At 42.2% G+C, this 17,479-nt stretch overlaps 1 protein-coding gene across 6 annotated transcripts; it reads left to right on the top strand.

Annotated features, from left to right (window-relative positions):
- Window positions 1-4,941: 4,941 nt before the first annotated feature.
- On the top strand, window positions 4,942-16,605 carry washc2c (WASH complex subunit 2C). 6 transcript variants are annotated; one of them, XM_071914128.2, is made up of 31 exons: window positions 4,942-5,079; window positions 5,460-5,603; window positions 5,795-5,959; window positions 6,137-6,205; window positions 6,335-6,508; window positions 6,716-6,809; window positions 6,917-6,978; window positions 7,088-7,141; window positions 7,247-7,351; window positions 7,535-7,637; window positions 7,849-7,908; window positions 8,034-8,158; window positions 8,277-8,367; window positions 8,689-8,742; window positions 8,833-9,036; window positions 9,121-9,275; window positions 9,461-9,571; window positions 9,728-9,820; window positions 9,906-10,007; window positions 10,114-10,221; window positions 10,479-10,651; window positions 10,993-11,116; window positions 11,817-12,260; window positions 12,809-12,961; window positions 13,093-13,194; window positions 13,384-13,464; window positions 13,754-13,813; window positions 14,390-14,617; window positions 14,741-15,457; window positions 15,564-15,735; window positions 15,900-16,605. In XM_071914128.2, the coding sequence occupies exons 2-31, from the start codon at window positions 5,460-5,462 to the stop codon at window positions 16,043-16,045; spliced, it is 4,473 nt and encodes a 1,490-aa protein (XP_071770229.2). In that variant the 5' UTR covers window positions 4,942-5,079; the 3' UTR covers window positions 16,046-16,605. The 6 variants fall into 6 exon arrangements, with proteins under 6 accessions (XP_071770229.2, XP_071770231.2, XP_071770230.2 ...); XM_071914130.2 differs by having other exon boundaries at window positions 12,809-12,937; XM_071914129.2 differs by having other exon boundaries at window positions 7,553-7,637.
- The last annotated feature ends 874 nt before the right edge of the window (window positions 16,606-17,479 follow it).

Below are 17,479 nucleotides of genomic sequence, written 5' to 3' on the forward strand. Positions count from 1 at the left end.
ACAGCTGTATTCCCACAGCCGTATCACTCAGGTTTCCCCTCACTGACTTCTCAACAGCTTCAGGACTGTCAATCAGCAGATAAATGACCATGTCAATCACTTCTTCTCTGACAGGCAATACAGGAGAAGCAGCCCAGCCTTCATCCTCTGCCGTGGTTCTTCCTGTCATTGATCAGTTCTCTGGGTTCAAATGTAACGCTTGGCAGGTTCATTTCATGGGAATCTCTACAGTCTACGACCTGAAGAAATCCATAATATATGAAAACTGAGGAAGTCATTTTGGAGCAGCAAAGCAATCGTTACAAGCTGCAAGTATTGGTTCAAACTGTGTCAGTATTCAAAACAATGGAGTGCCAATGGTATGAAAGCGCTTAATTACAATTTGACTGTGTTCTGGCAGAAGCAGATGACAGAATACCTTTGGCTGAATTCCCCATGGCAGCCTTTACCAAGATGCCACACAGATCTGAAGTCAGTTCAGTGTGTCCATCCCCTGCTCGTTGTCCCTCTGACCCAAGTTGAAAGATATTCGGTATTCTCTTTTTTGACTGCACTAAGGAAAAACTCTGATTTCTCTAACCCACTGTTTGGAGGAGCTCTTGGGAGTGTGCTGGGAATACAGAGAAAATGTCTGCTGAGCTTGAGGCACTGCTGCCTGATTGTGAAAGCAGTGGGTTCCTTGAAGCTAGCTCCAGTTTCCACATCATTACCACAGCCGCTGAAAGACAGCTCCTCAACAGCTACTTTCTCAACAGCAGCATCCATTACCGTAATGTGGCCTGATGACAAAATTACAAAACGTGGTCTCAGTGATTCCAGTAAAAGGCATCTGGGTTTATATATATGCCTTTCCTCCAGGAGAGAAATGACTGACATGAGTGGAGCAATGAGGCAATGAAACAATGCCCTCTGTTTTGCTTCCCTGTAAACACAATATCTGAAATAACAAAGGATACTTCTCCTCCACCGATGGATCACCTCTCCTCCTTTTCAATACCGGCCTCCAGAGTATTACACAAACTGTCTCTCAAATCATCTTGGACATCTCCCATTAGACTGCTGTTTACTTTGAGGCAAACGGATCAGTTTCACCATCAACTGATTCATTGTTTTTGTTTTGTTTTTTACAGTATGTAATTTTGAAGGTGTCCCAGACGTAAAGCAGTTGTGAGTTTAAGGAGGTCGCTTGGATCACAAGGCAGAGCTTAGATCATGCTGAGGATTGGCAATAGCACCAAATCGACAATAGAAATCTGGTGACGGTGCATTCAGTCACTATGGTCCCACTCTCTGGAACAAATTGCCTGATGACCTGAGGTCTGCCACAGCAGTGTCCTCATTTAAAGGCAGGCTTAAGACCTTCCTTTTTTTCTCAGGCATTTGGTTAAGGGTATGAGTGTGTGTGAGAGAGTGTGTGTTTGTATACATGTCTAAATGATGCACTTTGTTACTTTCATTTTTAATGTGCAGCAAATTGAGTTTACATTTGTATGAAATGGGCTATATAAATAAAATTTGATTTGATTTGATTTGAATAGCACTCTATTGCTGATATCCAGTAACATCTGCACCTACTGTCAGTTCTTCTGGCTGTATAGTTATGTATTTATGCCTACTTATACTCTGGATCCCAGTGCAATATTCTCTAGACTTGTAAATATTCCCATTTATTATTACTATTATTAGTCCATAAAGTTTGTGTTGCTCTGTGCATAGCAGTGCGCTGGACGAGGGTGAAGATGAAAACATGAACCACATAGACTAACAAATGAAGAAGTTCAAGACCTCTTGGTTTTGAAGAAATACTGGACTGAGGCTTCTTGGTGTGAGCTGAACTTCTTCATTTGTGAAGTAATATCGAGTGTTATGAGTATCCTGTCTCATGATCACTCCACATCCCAAAATGTTGCTTGTATACATACAGTACATTCTGCTTGGGTTGATATTGACGGAGGTGAGCGTGGCTGATGAAATGAGCTTCAGACAGACAGAAATATCTCTTGTTTCGTCTGCTAGTGGGACGCCTGGTTGTCCTCAATAAATGGAATTTCAGATTCACAAACTCCACGAGTGAATTATACCTTTCTGTGTTGCTTCTAAACTTTGTGCCTGAGCATCTTTGCCTGTATTCTCCAGTGGAGCGCTTGAAAGTATACCATGTATTTCCTTCGCTTGTCTGATCTTATCTTCATGTTTTATGGGGACCCATAAAACACACATAGTCACACATAGTCAGACTCACTGTCATGTGATTATTGTCCAAGTATAACTGAGCCACTGAGAAACTCCAAAGGCTTGAGTTGGAAGCTGAATGGATATGGGACTGGGAATATGGGAATGAAACCTCTTCAGAAACACAACACTATTTCTTGCTCAATATCATCTGAAATGTTACTGAATGCTTATATCTGTGCTTTTATATGGACGTAAGTTACATAAATCTAAGTAATGTAAAGATAAACAACATGCACATTATTCAATCTGTCTTCTGTTACGGGCTATGGGAAAATGCAGACTCTAATTGAGCGAATAACATGATACATTTTCCTTCCACATTCCAGAGACATGCAAGTCAGGTGGATTGGAGACTGAAAATTCCCTGTTGAGTGTGACTGATTGACTGATTGTGACTGATTGTCTGTCTATCTGTGTTTGCCCTGTGGTGGACCAGGCCGTGTCTTGCCTTCTGCCCAATGCATGCTGGGTTTCCATGTTGGTATTAATAAAGTATCTGATTATTAGTATGTCCTCTTCACTGCTGTCACATGGGTCTCTTGCTGTAGAATTTGTGTCTGTTTCAGTCTCCTTCTCAGGCAATCTTTAGGTATTGTTAGTTCAGATCATTATATTCTTTTCCTTGGAGGGAGGAGGGTTATTTTTTGCTTATTCTCATGAGAGGTCAGAGACATAATTTGGCTTTACAGGAGGTTTTCATCTAAAATTAAGAGGTTCATTGCTCTTGGAAAACCTATATTCCAGCTGAAACTCTCAACACAACTTCTTCTTAATCTTCTCCAACTTTCTCCTATCAACCTTCCACTTGTGAAATATTAAAGTTTTCTATGGTGTAGGTTTGAATTATACAGCTACAATACCATGATAACAAATTGTTTCACCAACTCAGCAAGGTCAAGGTCTTCTTTTGCTACTTTCACCCTTTGCAAAATAAAGATACTTACTACCGATTTTTGAGTTGAAGTTAGAAACAGGCTAGATGTTTTGGTTACAGCTTGTGTGTCAGCCAGTGTCAGTTTCCAGTGTTTTTCAGTGCTGCGTCTGACCCGTTTCCTTCACCCCTGTCTGAAAATGTTCTTCCCTTTAACAATGAGCCACTCCCTCATGTATGTCGGCAACAGTGAAGTCTGAAATTCAGTATTGTAAAATGCCTCATACAAGTTTTCTATAAATCAGGGGGGAATTACTTGAGTCAAGGCTAAGTGAAAGTACAAACATCAATACACTGACACACAATACTTTTTCAGTGCTGTATACAACTGTTGGGTCACTGTTGTGTGTATCTCCTAAATATTTACAGATTGACCACAATACATTTTTGAGTTTATCCCATGAGTTTTGAAAGGGTTTCATAAGCTTAAAGGGTCGTAGGACTTTGTCTAGCCCTAGAGGAGCATGTAATCCTTCAATTGAAATAAAAACATGAAAATCACCAAAACTGGAGTTAGGAGGTTTTCACATGACAACAGTGAAATGTGACTTTGAAACAAATGTGACTCATATTTAATGTGACTAACAAATGCAATTTCAAAAGATGTTATTGTGACACCGCTGACATTCAAAACAACTATTTCATGAATGTTTTATTCCTTGAGTGTTTATTTCTCACAGTATAACAATGTAACAGCTAATTAGAATATTATTAACTAATAAGAATACTATAACCTGATCTCTGTAATGTCTTCTGTCTAATGTGACACACAGTAAATTAGACTATACTCTCAGAACAGCATAACAGCACTGATGTACATTGCATACTTGCTGTAATTTGATTTGGTACAAAACACCTGGCACTAAATAGGCACTGATTAGCTTTATAGCACAATAATGGTGGAACGAAAAGCTCCACTGCTTTGTTCTGCATAGATGTCAGTGTATCTTTGGGTGTTTTTTGATGTTATGGTTGATAAAGACACTTCTGATAAGCCTCTCCTGCATGTCCTGTTGGCTTTTGCACATGTTCAGAAGTGTTCCTGCTCTGTGGTACTGTGTTCCGCCTGAGGTCTTTTGTCTGTGCAATCCACTGAAGAGCAAGAAGATAAACTAGACATTCTAGTCAGGCTGTAGGCCTGAGTGCAAATCAGTCATGGCTACACACATTTGTGTTTCTACACACATTTAAAGTTATCTTTCCATCTGTGGTGTAGTATGCACATGAGGTGAATGTAGAGCCAGTAAGCTCTGTGAGTGTGGCGAACCAAGAATTCAAGAAGATTTTTTCTGAAAGAAACAAACTAACAAACAAACAAACAAACAAAACAAAAACATGAATTTGTGCCATAGCTCTCTTTAATTTTGGAGACAGTTATAGTTCCGAACATGGGCCTACATACTGTGCTGGTTGGAGTAGCAATACAATTCCTCAAAGGAAGTTTGATTTGCAAAATGCCAGATTTTCACATAAGAAATGGAGTGAGTGAATATATGAAAAACATCTGAATAAAGTAGGCTATGCAAAAAGGGATTCATTCAAAATGCATTTCAAGTGCAGCCCGTTGTCATTTTTGTGCACTTTAAATCATGAATCTTCTTCGTTAGGCCCAGATAAGTAATCGATGATCATCACAGGTAATCACTGACTAAACCTGAAATCAATCCATACTACGGTTTATGACATAGCTGTTTGTTTTCGGCTTCGCCTCTTTGGTTTGGTCACCACTCCGCCCCACTTTCACTGGGTTGCTAGGCAACGGTAGTCAGGTGACTGTCTGCAGACAGAACATGGCTGACCTGTCAGAAGACCAATGAGGAAAAGGCCAAATTTAGCATAATCGATCTAATTTTTTACGTCGTTTCTGACCACAGTTTACCACCGCGGACAACAGTAGACCCGAGGTGTTAAAGGTAAGCATTGGATCACTCAAATCTGGGTGGACAGCTTGTTCTCTCTTTCTTTGAACGGCTTTAGCTAACGTTGACATTAGCTACCCTGTTAGCTAAGCTAGCTAGCTAGCTAAACAGCAGTCTGTCCCCGCTTTTTCTTGCAGCAGAGTAACATTCCATCAGGTTGTGAAAGCCAGTTGAAGGATATTGTATTTCGGCAACTTTATGTGCACACATAACAGGTTTTCTATGTCTTGCGCCAGAGCGCGAACTAGCGTGTTGTGTTGCTTATAGTCTAGGAGTGAAACTACATTAGTTAGCCAACGTTTAGTAACGTCAGCTGCTTAGCCGCCTTTCCAAATGACTCATTACATCAATAGCAACAAGTGATCTGATTGCAGATGAGCGGGTTGCCAGATGGAATGGCGAATGGCCCTAGGCAGAGTGAGCACTTGGGGAAAGATGCTCAGGTTTGGGAGAGACCCTGGACTCTTGAAGAGATGCGACAAACCAGTGCCAACTGGTCCTTGGCAGCTGACTCAGGGGTAAGTCAGAAAGCTCCTCAGCTCTGGGATAGCCCAAGCAAACTTGATGATTCATCATCATCTTTTTCTCAACTAGCTGCCTCCAGAGTTACTGCTACTTGAGAGGACTGTGTAATGAGCTCTGCTTTGGGGTAATGAAATGAACCCTGCAATTGTGGCTAACTCAATAATTATGTTCCCCTTCTTCACAGCTCTTCCTGTTCCTCCAAGACTTCTCCCAGAGAATGCTGTCAAAGACCCACGAGATTGAAAAGCAGCTGGACAGTCTGATTCGTGACACCAAGGCCACAGACAGCTGCTTGCACTCTGTCTTTAACGACTTCCTCATGCTTTCCAATACACAGTTCATAGAAAATGTAATGTATTATTAAATTAGTTCTGTTTTGTTATACTTTAATTTGACTTATTATACTGTAATTGTGGCTAACATACTAAATCTGTTAATTCAACTTTTTGCATATTTTGGTGAGTGAAAATCTGATGGTGTAAGTTACCTCGTAACAACAGCCTTTTTCCTTTGTTTCCTGCATCAGAGAGTGTATGATGAAGAGGTAGAGGAGCCTGTACCCAAGGCTGAGGCTTTGGAGAAGCAGCCTGAGCAGGTATAAATAATTAATCCTTCCTTCTCCTTACTTTTTCCAACACAGAAAACATAATGTGTATAAACTTGGCATACACGTTATCCACAAGTCCTGTAAACCCCTTCGCCTGTCACATGTGTTTTTCCTCAGGAGAAGACTCGGGAGCAGAAAGAGGCAGAGTTGATCCCTAAGATGCAGGAAGCGGTGAACTATGGTCTGAGGGTGCTGGACTCGGCCTTTGAGCAGCTGGACATCAAAGCAGGAAACTCGGACTCGGAGGACGAGGAGACCACAGACAGAGTGGAGGCCATCCTGGAGCCTAAGGTGTGTTCCTGCTCTTAATCTTGAGCCAGGAAAAAGGAAACAACCACTGAGGGAGATTGTGCTGTTTATTTGTGTCAGCATTTTCATTTATTCACTTCCTTATTGAATAGAGACTTACAGCAGAAATGCAAGCAGCAATGATACCTCCTTCACAAATACTATAATGGGCTTTACTCTCTGTGCCTTTCTCTGTCTTTATATTCTCAGGACCTTTATGTGGACAGGCCCCTTCCATATCTAATTGGTTCCCAGGCCTTCATGGAGCAAGATGATGTTGGACTTGGTGATCTCTCTAGTGACGGTAATATACCCTTGGCAGTGTTTTAACGCACTGTTCATCACATGCCAATACTCATACCATATAGTTGTTTTTACTCATGTACGTGTGTGATTTTCACCTCTTTCCAGAAATGTCCATCGACAGTGATCGAGACAGTGTAATCGAGAGCGATGACGGCAAAGAAGCAGTTGTAAGATTTTTTTTTTTCTTTTGATCAAAAAAGAGTCACACCATTTGTCAAAATATATAGTTCATATCTTACACAGTAAAGTGAAACCTTATGGTATTTATATCAACAGCATTCAGATGAGGACTTTGACCAGGAGGAGGAGGGTCATGGCAGTATTAAGAAGGTGAGCTGGCGTTCCCTTTGCCAAACCCAGTATCAAAGATTCATTTTTAAATTTAGGTCATTGTTAACAAATCCATGATTTTGGATCCTCCCTGCACCCCTGTAGAAGTCGTCCATGTTGAGTTATGAAGATGATGAAGAGGAGGATGAGGATTCTGACATATTTGGAGAGTCAGACAAAGAGGATGATGATGATGATGATGACAAAAGGGTATGCCTGTCATAACTGTTGGCTAGAGAATGACCTAAATTGATATAACAGATATATGATATGTAACCATAATAGTTGTGTGAGTGGCTTATTTTTAGCTTGAGTCTGAAATTAAGGGGATGTGTTACTTGGCTGCTAGAAGGAATATTCATGTATGCTATTTCTCTTCTTTCTTCATGTAAGTCTTTGTGTCACATTCAGAACACAGGCTCATCATCGTTTGCTGATGAGCTTGCGGCGCGAATCAAAGGTGAACCAGTTAGCAAACCAGAGGGAGATCGCACATGTAAGTCGGTCTTTTTCTCTACCAGTTGGCAGAATAATTTCACATTTTTTGTTCCTCACACTCTTCATATTTCATTTTAATGAAAATTCAGCATCAAGGTGCTGTGGCGCTTAATTTAGTTTTACATTGAAAGAGATCGGTCAATGAGGAATGCCATTGTTGCATGTGCATGCTCATGGATGTTTTGTTCCTACCATGCCATGTCTTGAAGCATTGACATCTAAGAAGAAAAGTAAAGGCAAGAAAGAGCCAAAGCCTGCAAGGCCACTGGGTAGGACACTCATTCATCATCACTTGATTTGTATCACAATGTATATTTATGCTTTTCCGTTTTTTCAGAAGCAGTCACAATGTTTCCAGTATGTTGTTCAATTCTGTTTATTTACTTGGTAACAGCAGCTGAAGATGACAGCGATGACATGTTCAAGCCACCAAAGATGGATGACGATGACTTCTCTCCATTTGGAGGGAAAGGTGGCCTCTTCAGCGGAGGGAGAGGCTTGTTTGACGATGAGGACGAGGTATAATGAACTCAGTGGCATGTCATTGCTCCCTCTGCCCATTCCAGTTGCACATTAGACAGAAACTCTGGGCTCCAGCCCCAGTTTGACCTGTGTTGTATGATGTTATGCCATTCAGGGTGATCTTTTCTCTGAGGCACCAAAACCTCCTGCGTCTGAAGAAAAAAAAGCAATGCATGAAAGCACGAAAAGCACTGCTCACACCGCAGGTAAGACAGCCTTTCTAGACAAATATGTACAAAGCCATATAAATAAGAGAGGTACAGACAGATTAAGGAATTTGGACAACCAGATTGCCACACATTGCACACAGTGTAATTAGAAATTTGTGAGTGTGTATATCCCACTGTGAGGTACACACTCATAATGTACACAGTTTGTTAAACCAGAAAGCCACCCTGCTGTCATGCATGGCTTTGAATAAATATTGGTTTTCAAAGATCAACTATGGTGTTCCCTTCACTATTAACTCTTCACCATCAGTAGTCATTTTGGTGGGTGGGTTGTTTACTTTTCTTTCCCCCTGCTAGAATCTGGCAAGCCTGGAAAGAAGATTCCACCGGGTGCCGTTTCGATATTCCCAGGTACTGGACGTTGTGACAGCTGAAACCACTGCCTCATCTGCTGATAAATCATCCTCCCTCCAACCAAACCACATCATTTTCTCCACACAGATAACAGCCTGTTCAGTTCAGGGAATGACTCTGACTCAGTGGAGAGCAAGGAGAATGGGACCCCAGTTAAACCCAAGACCCGGGCCGCCCCCAAACAGGCCCCTACAGGAGGCGGTGGAGGAGCAGCAGCAGGCGGGTTATTTGACGATGAGGAAGAAGACGATGACTTCTTCAGCGGTAAAAGCCTGAAGAAGTCAAGCTCTGGTAAGTGTGTGAGAATTGGCCATTTAGTGCTTCGGTCCAGGTCCAGATGGGACCCTTACTTGAAAACCACTTTCCTTTGCTCAGCTGGACAGGAGAAATTCAAACCCAAGAAGGCCATAGACCTGTTTGATGAAGACGATGAGGATGGTGACATATTCAATGAGAGCTACAGCGCCCCGCCTCCAGCTCAGAGCAAGAAGGAGGTAGTGGAAGAGCAGGCTAAACCCCCGGAGAAAAAGGTAAAGACGTGTCATTGGAGTCGCACTGCTTAGCTTGACGACGTCTTCTTCTCTTCACTCTCAGAATAAGCTCTCTTCGTATTAATAGTTAGTCACATAATCAGGACGGTATGTCAACAGTGTGCTTTTTCTGTTGTCTGTAGCGAAGAGTTCCTTTGCTGATGATAATTGATTGTTGTGTTTAGATGCCAGCGGGGGCCATCTCCATGTTTGGCCCTGGGACTAAAAACTTGCTCACTGAGGGCCTGAAAAAACGTCAGCCGTCTACCAGCGAGGAGTCTGAGAAATCAGAGGAGGTCTGAATAGATCGTTGTCTAACTCTTGTCGACCTAGTTTAGTTCTTGTTGGGTGTACCATACCAATATTTTCATTCAAGAATAATACCTTGTCCACTCAAGAAGGGTTAGAAAGCTGTTTTCATTCAGTTTTCATCCTGGTGTTGTGTGTTTCAGAACGGGCCGGCTCCAGATGTTGGGAAGGCCTCTACCAAGCAGACTCAGAAACTCCAGACCAGAGGCCTCTTTTCTGATGACGAAGACGCACAAGTAAGGCTCTTAAGCTTCATTGGTAATCAAAGTAATAACGGTGATGATATGTCTTCCTTAATGCCTGTGTGCCTTGCCTCCGCAGATATTTCCAACCATCCCTAAGAGCCAGTCCAAGCCTGAACCTACAAGCCAGGGCAAAATCGGCAAGGCCTCCCTGTCCATATTTGATGACGAGGAAGAAGAGGTGGGAAAAACAGACATATTCTTTCACATGCCTGACCAAAACTGAAGTAGGTTAAGCTTGTTTTTGCAGTAAGTGTATCACTACCATCGTGTCTTCCGCCTTGCAGGATCTGTTTGCATCTGCAGCTAAATCTAAGCCAAAACCTAACCAAGCTAAAGCCTCCACACCGCAACCCAAGAAGACTGTATCCAGCTCCCTCTTCAGTGATGATGAGGTAAGTGAATACAAAAACTCTACTCTCATTACTTTATTGAATTAACTGAGGGAAAAGACACTTTGTTGCGAAATGTGCCCTCTTTTTTTGTGGATTAGTGGATGACAGGCAAACCTTGTCAGCAAAAGTAATTTAAGAATGTTTGTTAAAATGTCCCGAAAACAAACTAGCTCTTCACAGAAAGTGATATTTTATTGTAGCTTCTTTGATTGAAGGGTTATTATGATACATTATTTGTTGGAATGTGTGAATGGCAGGACCAGTGGATCGGCTCCAAACCCAGTACAGGGAAACCGGAGACCAAGGCAGGAGGGATGAAGCCCAGTGCCAGCGCCCCCTCCAGTCTCCCCAGTGCCAAAACACCTCCGCAAGGCAGCAGCCTCTTTGACGATGATGAAGATGACCTTTTTGCTACAACAAAAGAGTCAAGGTATTGAGTTTTTATGGTATATGAGGGACAAAAGGAAGCTATGGAGTTTGTTTTTTTTGGATGGAAGTATTATACATTCATAATTCCTTCACACAAACTGAACAAAAGCAAAAGAATGTTTGCACACTGTTTTTGTGGATCTCAAATGTGTATTTCTTACTGATCATACTTGTGTACTTGGTGCTCAAATTCTTAGACATCACTTTCTTCCTTTATTGAATAAAATACACATTTTTGAAAAATAAAACGGGAAGCAAGGATGCGGCTCTTACCTGTATGTTGTGTTATTAATGTCAAGGAATATTATCTCCCCTTCCCTCCTGTCGCTGTTGTTGATGCAGCCAGAAGAAGCCTCAGAGAGTTGCGCTCTTGTTTGAAGATGAGGGTGATGATGATGAAGATAAAGGATCCCTCTTTGGCATCAAACCTGCCGTCGGCACAAACACTGCAGCCCCAGCTGCCAAAGTGAGTGAGCTAAGATATATTTTAAGATGGATCAAAAGTCAAAAATAGATACATAATGCATCACTGTCGGGTGAAAAGTTTGTATCTCCAAAATGTCAACTTCAGAAACCAAGAAAAACAGCCTCGTTTTTATCTTTATGGCAATGCATTTTTGACATTATCCAATCGATTTTGAAGCCCAAGAGGTCAGAGAATTTTCTTAACCCCAAGAGGACCACGTAACCCTTCAATTGACCGTTTGCAACATTTCTGTTAACTCCCGCCCCCCTTAGTTACTGTTGCTATGTCTGACAAACTTTGAAGATGGACGCTACCATAGACGCTACAATCCGACTCAGTGGTTCCCCAAAAAAACATTTTTACCGTGTGATGTCCTTGTCAGAGTCAAACCGCTGCAACAAAAGCCGTTCTGAGCCATACTCTCAGTGCGGTGTCGGAGGTTCTGTTGGAACTGGCGGAATTGTTGGAGCAACATGTCGGAGGAAGTAGACGGATGCTAAGCACAGATTGGTGGATCGCTATGTCAATCATTATTTTGCAAACGGTCAATTAGACAGAAAACAGGAAAATCACCAAAAGAGCTACCAGGTTTTCACACAACAGTGTTATATAATTTAATTGGGGAATTGTTATTTTATGGTGCAATTTCAACTACATTATCTCACTCTAATCAAATTATTTTATTGCCCGTTTTCTTCAGAGCACCGTTGTGGCCTCCCAGTCTCCCTCCCTGTTTGACACAGAGCAACCAGAGGAGGCTGCAGCTTCTAGGAGAGCAGCAGAGGACAAGCCTTCAGAGCAGGAGAAGCCAGCAGTAAAGAGCCCTGAGGCGCAGCTCCCTTCGTCACCATCAGAGAGCAGTGAAACTAAAAAGAAGCCCGTTGGAGCAGTCAGTCTCTTTGGAGGCATTGACGTTCTCGCCAGCAAGCAGACCAAGAGCCCACTGGATGAAATTGACGGCGATGGCGACTTCCTCTCCAAGGACAGCCCACCACCAGATGTTAAGAAGGAGGAGAAGAAGGAAGAGAAAGTTAAACCAAACACTGTCAGTCTGTTTGATGAGGAGGAGGAGGAGGAAGATGACACAGACTGGAATGATCCGATTTTTATTCCCAGTAAATCCACTGCCAGAAACACACTAAAGGTTTGTATGATTATCAGAGATTCACGACAAACGTCAGAAAAGTTTGTTTTTTTCCACACACATTCACAGGAACACACAAACATATTTCAAAGTGAGTTCAGCAAAAATGTACTGCCCTTTTACTCTGTGTTTCCTTTACATTGATTTTGCTGCAGAAGCCCCCCACAGCTAGGAAAGCCTTACTGGTCAGCCTGTTCCAAACAAAAAAACCCTGCAATTTTAGCTCAATTGTCCACATATCAGGATATAAATATACAGAGCCAATAACCTGCCCAGGGACTGCAGATGAAAATTAGCCTTATGGCTAAATCTGACACATTTACAGTAATGTTTCTTAATGTGCATTGTCCCTGTTAAAAATAAAATACATTTTAGCCTTTCTTAAACTGCAGCACCGATTGAACTGATCCTGGAATGGGCCAGGCAGCAATCCTGGGTCCCAGAACCAAAACAACCCTCTGCCCCCACATCTACTAAAAAATCCACATGAAACATTGTTTCTACTGCAGTCAAGGTTGTATTAATGTGTGTGTATATTTTGTTTCCAGCCTACAGAGGAGCGACCGCGGACAAAGAGCACAGGTGTGTTCCAGGATGAGGAACTGCTGTTCAGTCAGACGCAGCAGAAGGACAACGACCCAGATGTAGACCTGTTTGCCACCTCAGGGAAAGCTGCGGTCAGTCAAACAGATATGCTATCTGTATGTATATCTGCTTTTGTCTGTGTTTGTAGGTGTACTACACATCTGTTAATCTGCTGCATTGTGTTTCCCGATGCATTGAGCCTTTCACTTGATGATACACGACTGTGTGTACTTATGTTTGTTTTTAGAGTGCCAAGCTCAGCTCAGTGAAGCCGGCAGCACCAAGTCTGTTCGCAGATGATGATGAGGATGACCTCTTCAGCTCCATCAAGCCCAAAGCTCTTCCTCCGGTAGCAATTCATTGATTCTGTTGGTGGTTAGAATTTAGCTGGGGTCTTGCTTCCCAGGCACTGTATGTTAGTACATTAGAATGGAAATCAGCTCCCTGAAAAAAGTCATTGAAATCCACTCTAAATTAGAGGCCACAGGGAGAACTTTCAACTCTGTCTCATGTTTTCCCCTTTGATTTCCATGCTCAGAAAGTAGCAGAAAAGCCCAGTAAGCCTAACAGCGAAGCGCCTCTGAAAGCTGCAAGCTCAGAATCGACGCCAGAGAGTGAGGTACATTTACTATAAGAATATACTGTAACTCTATATCACATCATGGACTGCTTTGTTTCTTTGGGCAAGTATGTACACACTTGCATGGTCATGTGCTTTTGATCTAGGAATAGATGTTACTTGTATTAGCTGTTTTTATACTCTTTGATACGATGTTACTGTATCTATTAACACCCCTAATTTACTACTAGAGATATAGTAATGCATCAAAGGGGTTGGTTCTAGGTGAACACAAGAAATGCCTCCATTAGTGTCAATTCTGAACCTGCTATGTTATTTAACTGCACAGAAGCCTGCATCAAGCCCTGTAAAACCTAGAGATCCCTCGTCAAGGATTGGAAAACTTCAAGTAATTATTTTTGTTGTTTTTATTGAATCAAAGGCTCAAAGACTTCTTTTTGACATTTCACTCCTTTATTCCTTCTGAAGAGGCTTTTATATTCCCCTTTGTGAGGTTTCTTGGAAGCTCTCTTGAAGCAAAAATGTCTGGTCTTCTTCACATTCTGACTTAAAAGCTTGGCTAAGATAGCATGGCTGTCAAATTGATGAAGATAAAGCTCTGTTTTTATTTGATTTTTGCGAAGCTGAAAGCATTTTTCACCCTTTCTTGCGATTTCACAAGATGTTGCTCACACATCTTGTTCTTGCATCTCTTCCATCCACATTCCTGGGTTCTTGTTTTCCTCTCTGATTGATCTGCTGCTTGGGACCACATTGGGAAACTGCATAGTAGAGAGCGTTAACGTCTGTAGTTGAAAATGCTTAGCTTTGAGGCATATGCATGTATGTAGTATGTATTCAACTCTGATTAAAGACTCTCTGCTTTAATAGTCTGACTCATCTGGGCTCGTCTAGTCTGGGCTCATGATGTCTTTTTAGCCTTTATGAATTACTTTATGGGTGCATTTGCTCCTTTCACACCCAGGCCAATCTGGTGATCAACCCCAGTGCTTTGCTCCCCGGTGCTGTCCCCCGTATCCCCGGGGCCGTAAGTGTGCTCCCTGGCCTGGCCCCTGGTTCCTCCTCTGGGGTGTCCAGCTCCAGCCTGAGCCCCAGCCCCGTCACAACTCCTGTGGGGCCCCACACAGACAGTGAGGGAGGGGTGAGCTTCGACACCCCGGTCCAGGTCACTGCATTGCAGAGCACCAACAAGGTGGGTCTTGGAGTCTGTGAGCATTGTGTCAGTGTTCTCTGGAGTCATCTTAGTTGCTTTTCCACTGCCTTCTTGGATAAGTTCCTGGCCTGTTGTTGTGAGTATACATCTTTTCTCATGCAGAGTCGTGCCAAAGGCTCTGTGCGCCGGAGGCCCCAGTCCAGAGCAGCCAGGCAGCAAGCAGCCCAGGGATCTGTGGAGGATAAAGAAGAGAGCGTGGGAGAGGATACGCCTGGACAGAACCCCAGTCTGTCTGCTTTAGTCTTACCTTCCCCAGGCCAGTCTGCCCAGATCCTAGCCAGTCCAACACTACCTAACTCGACTTCAACCACTGCCTTTCCCGTCTCCTCACCTCCTCAATCTTCATTCCCTGAAATCTCTCCCAGACCCTCTGTCCTTACATTGCCAGTATCCACAAACCCTGGAAAGAAAGACTCTAGGAAGGGGAGCAGCAATAGACAGGTGTTGCCTTCTCCTGATGAGGACGACCTGTTTGGCTCCAGCAGTGTCTTCGGAGGCGCCTCAGTCACAAAACACACCACACCCTCCTCCAGACACACTACCACGACTGCACAAGATCAGGCCGATAGCGGCACAACGTTGAAGAAAGACAAAGAGAAGAATACACTTCCGTCCATTTTTGACGACCACGGAGATGACCTTTTCCAGAAGGTCAAGCCGAGGGCAGCTACTAAGAAAGCCAAGGCCTCTTCCTTTATGGAAGAAGATAATGATGATGAAGAGGACATCTTTGGAGTGAGCAACAGCTCCACCCCCACATCCACAGCCAGTAAAGACACCAAGAGCAGCAGTAGTTTCTCCAAGCAGGACATCTTCCAGGTACTTTCATTATCACAGTGATGTTAAAACTGTCAACAAGGTTTTCTGTGCCAGCGTGTAGCACTGGTCATGTCTTCCCTTATTGGCTGAATTTCTGTTTTCCCAGGATGAAGTAGCCACTGTGCCTAAAGTTCACAAGAAGCACAAAGAGAAGCCCATTGATGCCAGCTTATTTGACGACAACGTTGACATTTTCGCCGACCTGACAGCCACTTCAAGACCAAAAGAGAAGTCCAAGAAGAAGGGGGAGACCAAGTCAATATTTGATGATGACATGGGTAAGCACTTTACAAAAAAACAAAAACATGCAGGCATTTCTGTTTTATTTACATTACACCAGTTTTGATAGTGTGTATTGTGTGGCTTGGCAAATTTCAACTGAAATCTTTTAAAATTGTCATTGTTTAACAGAATATTCTGTCCACATTTCTTTTCTCTAAAGATGATATCTTCTCATCGAGCACAACAAAACCAGTGACAAAGGCTCCCAAAAAATCGAAGAAAACCTCGCCATCCCAGGACACCAGTGCAACAGCAGATTCAGGCAACATATTTGATGATCCACTTAATGCTCTTGGTGGGAACTGAACTGTTTTGCATCAGTCAGATTTGTACAATTGTGGAGTCATTCTTTTGTTATTTGAATGGCTGAAGGATTGGAGATCCAATACACTGTTGATAGACTATTTATTCATATAAATTCATATAAATACTGTGGCTTATTTTTGGAAGGAAATTAAAGGAGCAAATGAAAGTGATTCCAATCAACTTCCAACAGCATTTCCAAAATCATCTCAGTAACAGATCAGATTATGTAACAATTATTAAATACTGTTTGTCTTTATTTAATATACATGATAGCACTTTATAAGCATACCATATGCTTAGCCTCAAGGCCTGCAGAAATTAACAGTAAATGATTTGTTTATTTTGAAAATGCCCTTTGTTTGTCCTTTGGCTTTGCCATGTTGAGATTCCATGTCTTTGGGTTTGTGCCATATCATGGTTATGAGAGATCAATGTGTTTACTTACTGTCCTAGGCATTTTGACAATGTTTTTTATTAATATGAAATTCATCCATTTCTTAACTTTGGCTGTGATGAAAAAGAAATTCATTTTTAACTAAAAAGAAACATATTTTATGCTATCTGAAATGTGTGTGATCATTTCAAATTTACTTGTTTTGACATGTACTGTGGAGCAATGCATTGGAGATAAGATGACCAGTTTACAGAGAGATCAATAGTGTTGGAGAGAATTTTTGTTTCATTAGTTTCAGTGTGGTACTAGTGGTTGAAGTATTCACCCATCTTCAGTCTAGACACAACTATTGATCAAGTGTCTGACTCCTTGACATCAGCAGGATGCTCATTCCAGAGAGAGGGGGCTTTAGACCGGTCTTTATTAACACCTTCATCTCACTATCCTTTTTGGATGATTAAGGTTCAGGTTTTGCCTAAATTCGCCACAAATTATGCAAAGAAAGGAGGCGTTGAAGCTGCTCCCTGGTCAGCGTTCAAGGGGAACTTCACCTTGAAACCCACCTGGTTACTGTTCATGGATATTCAGTATTCAGCCTCTTCCACAGTGATGTAGTGGTACATGAGAAGGTCAATAAACTATGACCTCCAGTTAGTGATCAACACAAGGCAAACCAACACACAAAATTCTATTCTATTTTCATTAAAGTATTGATCTGTGCTTTTCTCCCCTTTATCACCCCCCCCTTTTTTTTGGAAGAAATTATTTTAATACGACATTTTTAAATACGTCAGGCAAAAAAGGTGGGTTAACTGAATTTAGGTGGGTTTACCCTCCACTACATCCCTACTTCTCTGAGACCCTGCCATTCATTTTATTCTAGAGGACATTTAGTTTTCAGTGCATCTCCCAGCCCATATGCTATTATTCTGCATCCTCACAAAGCATTTCCACACAAAGCATTTCACTATCCTATCTATGGGGGTGGGAACTCTTACAAAATGACACATTTGAAAACACATTTTATGGAAAGAGGAAAG

Source organism: Centroberyx gerrardi, chromosome 15, assembly GCF_048128805.1.
Source record: "Centroberyx gerrardi isolate f3 chromosome 15, fCenGer3.hap1.cur.20231027, whole genome shotgun sequence".
Taxonomy (NCBI): Eukaryota; Metazoa; Chordata; class Actinopteri; order Beryciformes; family Berycidae; genus Centroberyx; species Centroberyx gerrardi.

What these genes read in the sequence shown, in the direction of transcription:
- washc2c (XM_071914128.2), top strand. Translation starts at nt 5,460, where the DNA reads ATGAGCGGGTTGCCAGATGGAATGGCGAATGGCCCTAGGCAGAGTGAG. An exon ending in TGGTGATCTCTCTAGTGACG is followed by an intron (nt 6,810 to 6,916) that starts GTAATATACCCT and finishes ACCTCTTTCCAG; the next exon opens with AAATGTCCATCGACAGTGAT. An exon ending in TTGATGACGAGGAAGAAGAG is followed by an intron (nt 10,008 to 10,113) that starts GTGGGAAAAACA and finishes TCCGCCTTGCAG; the next exon opens with GATCTGTTTGCATCTGCAGC.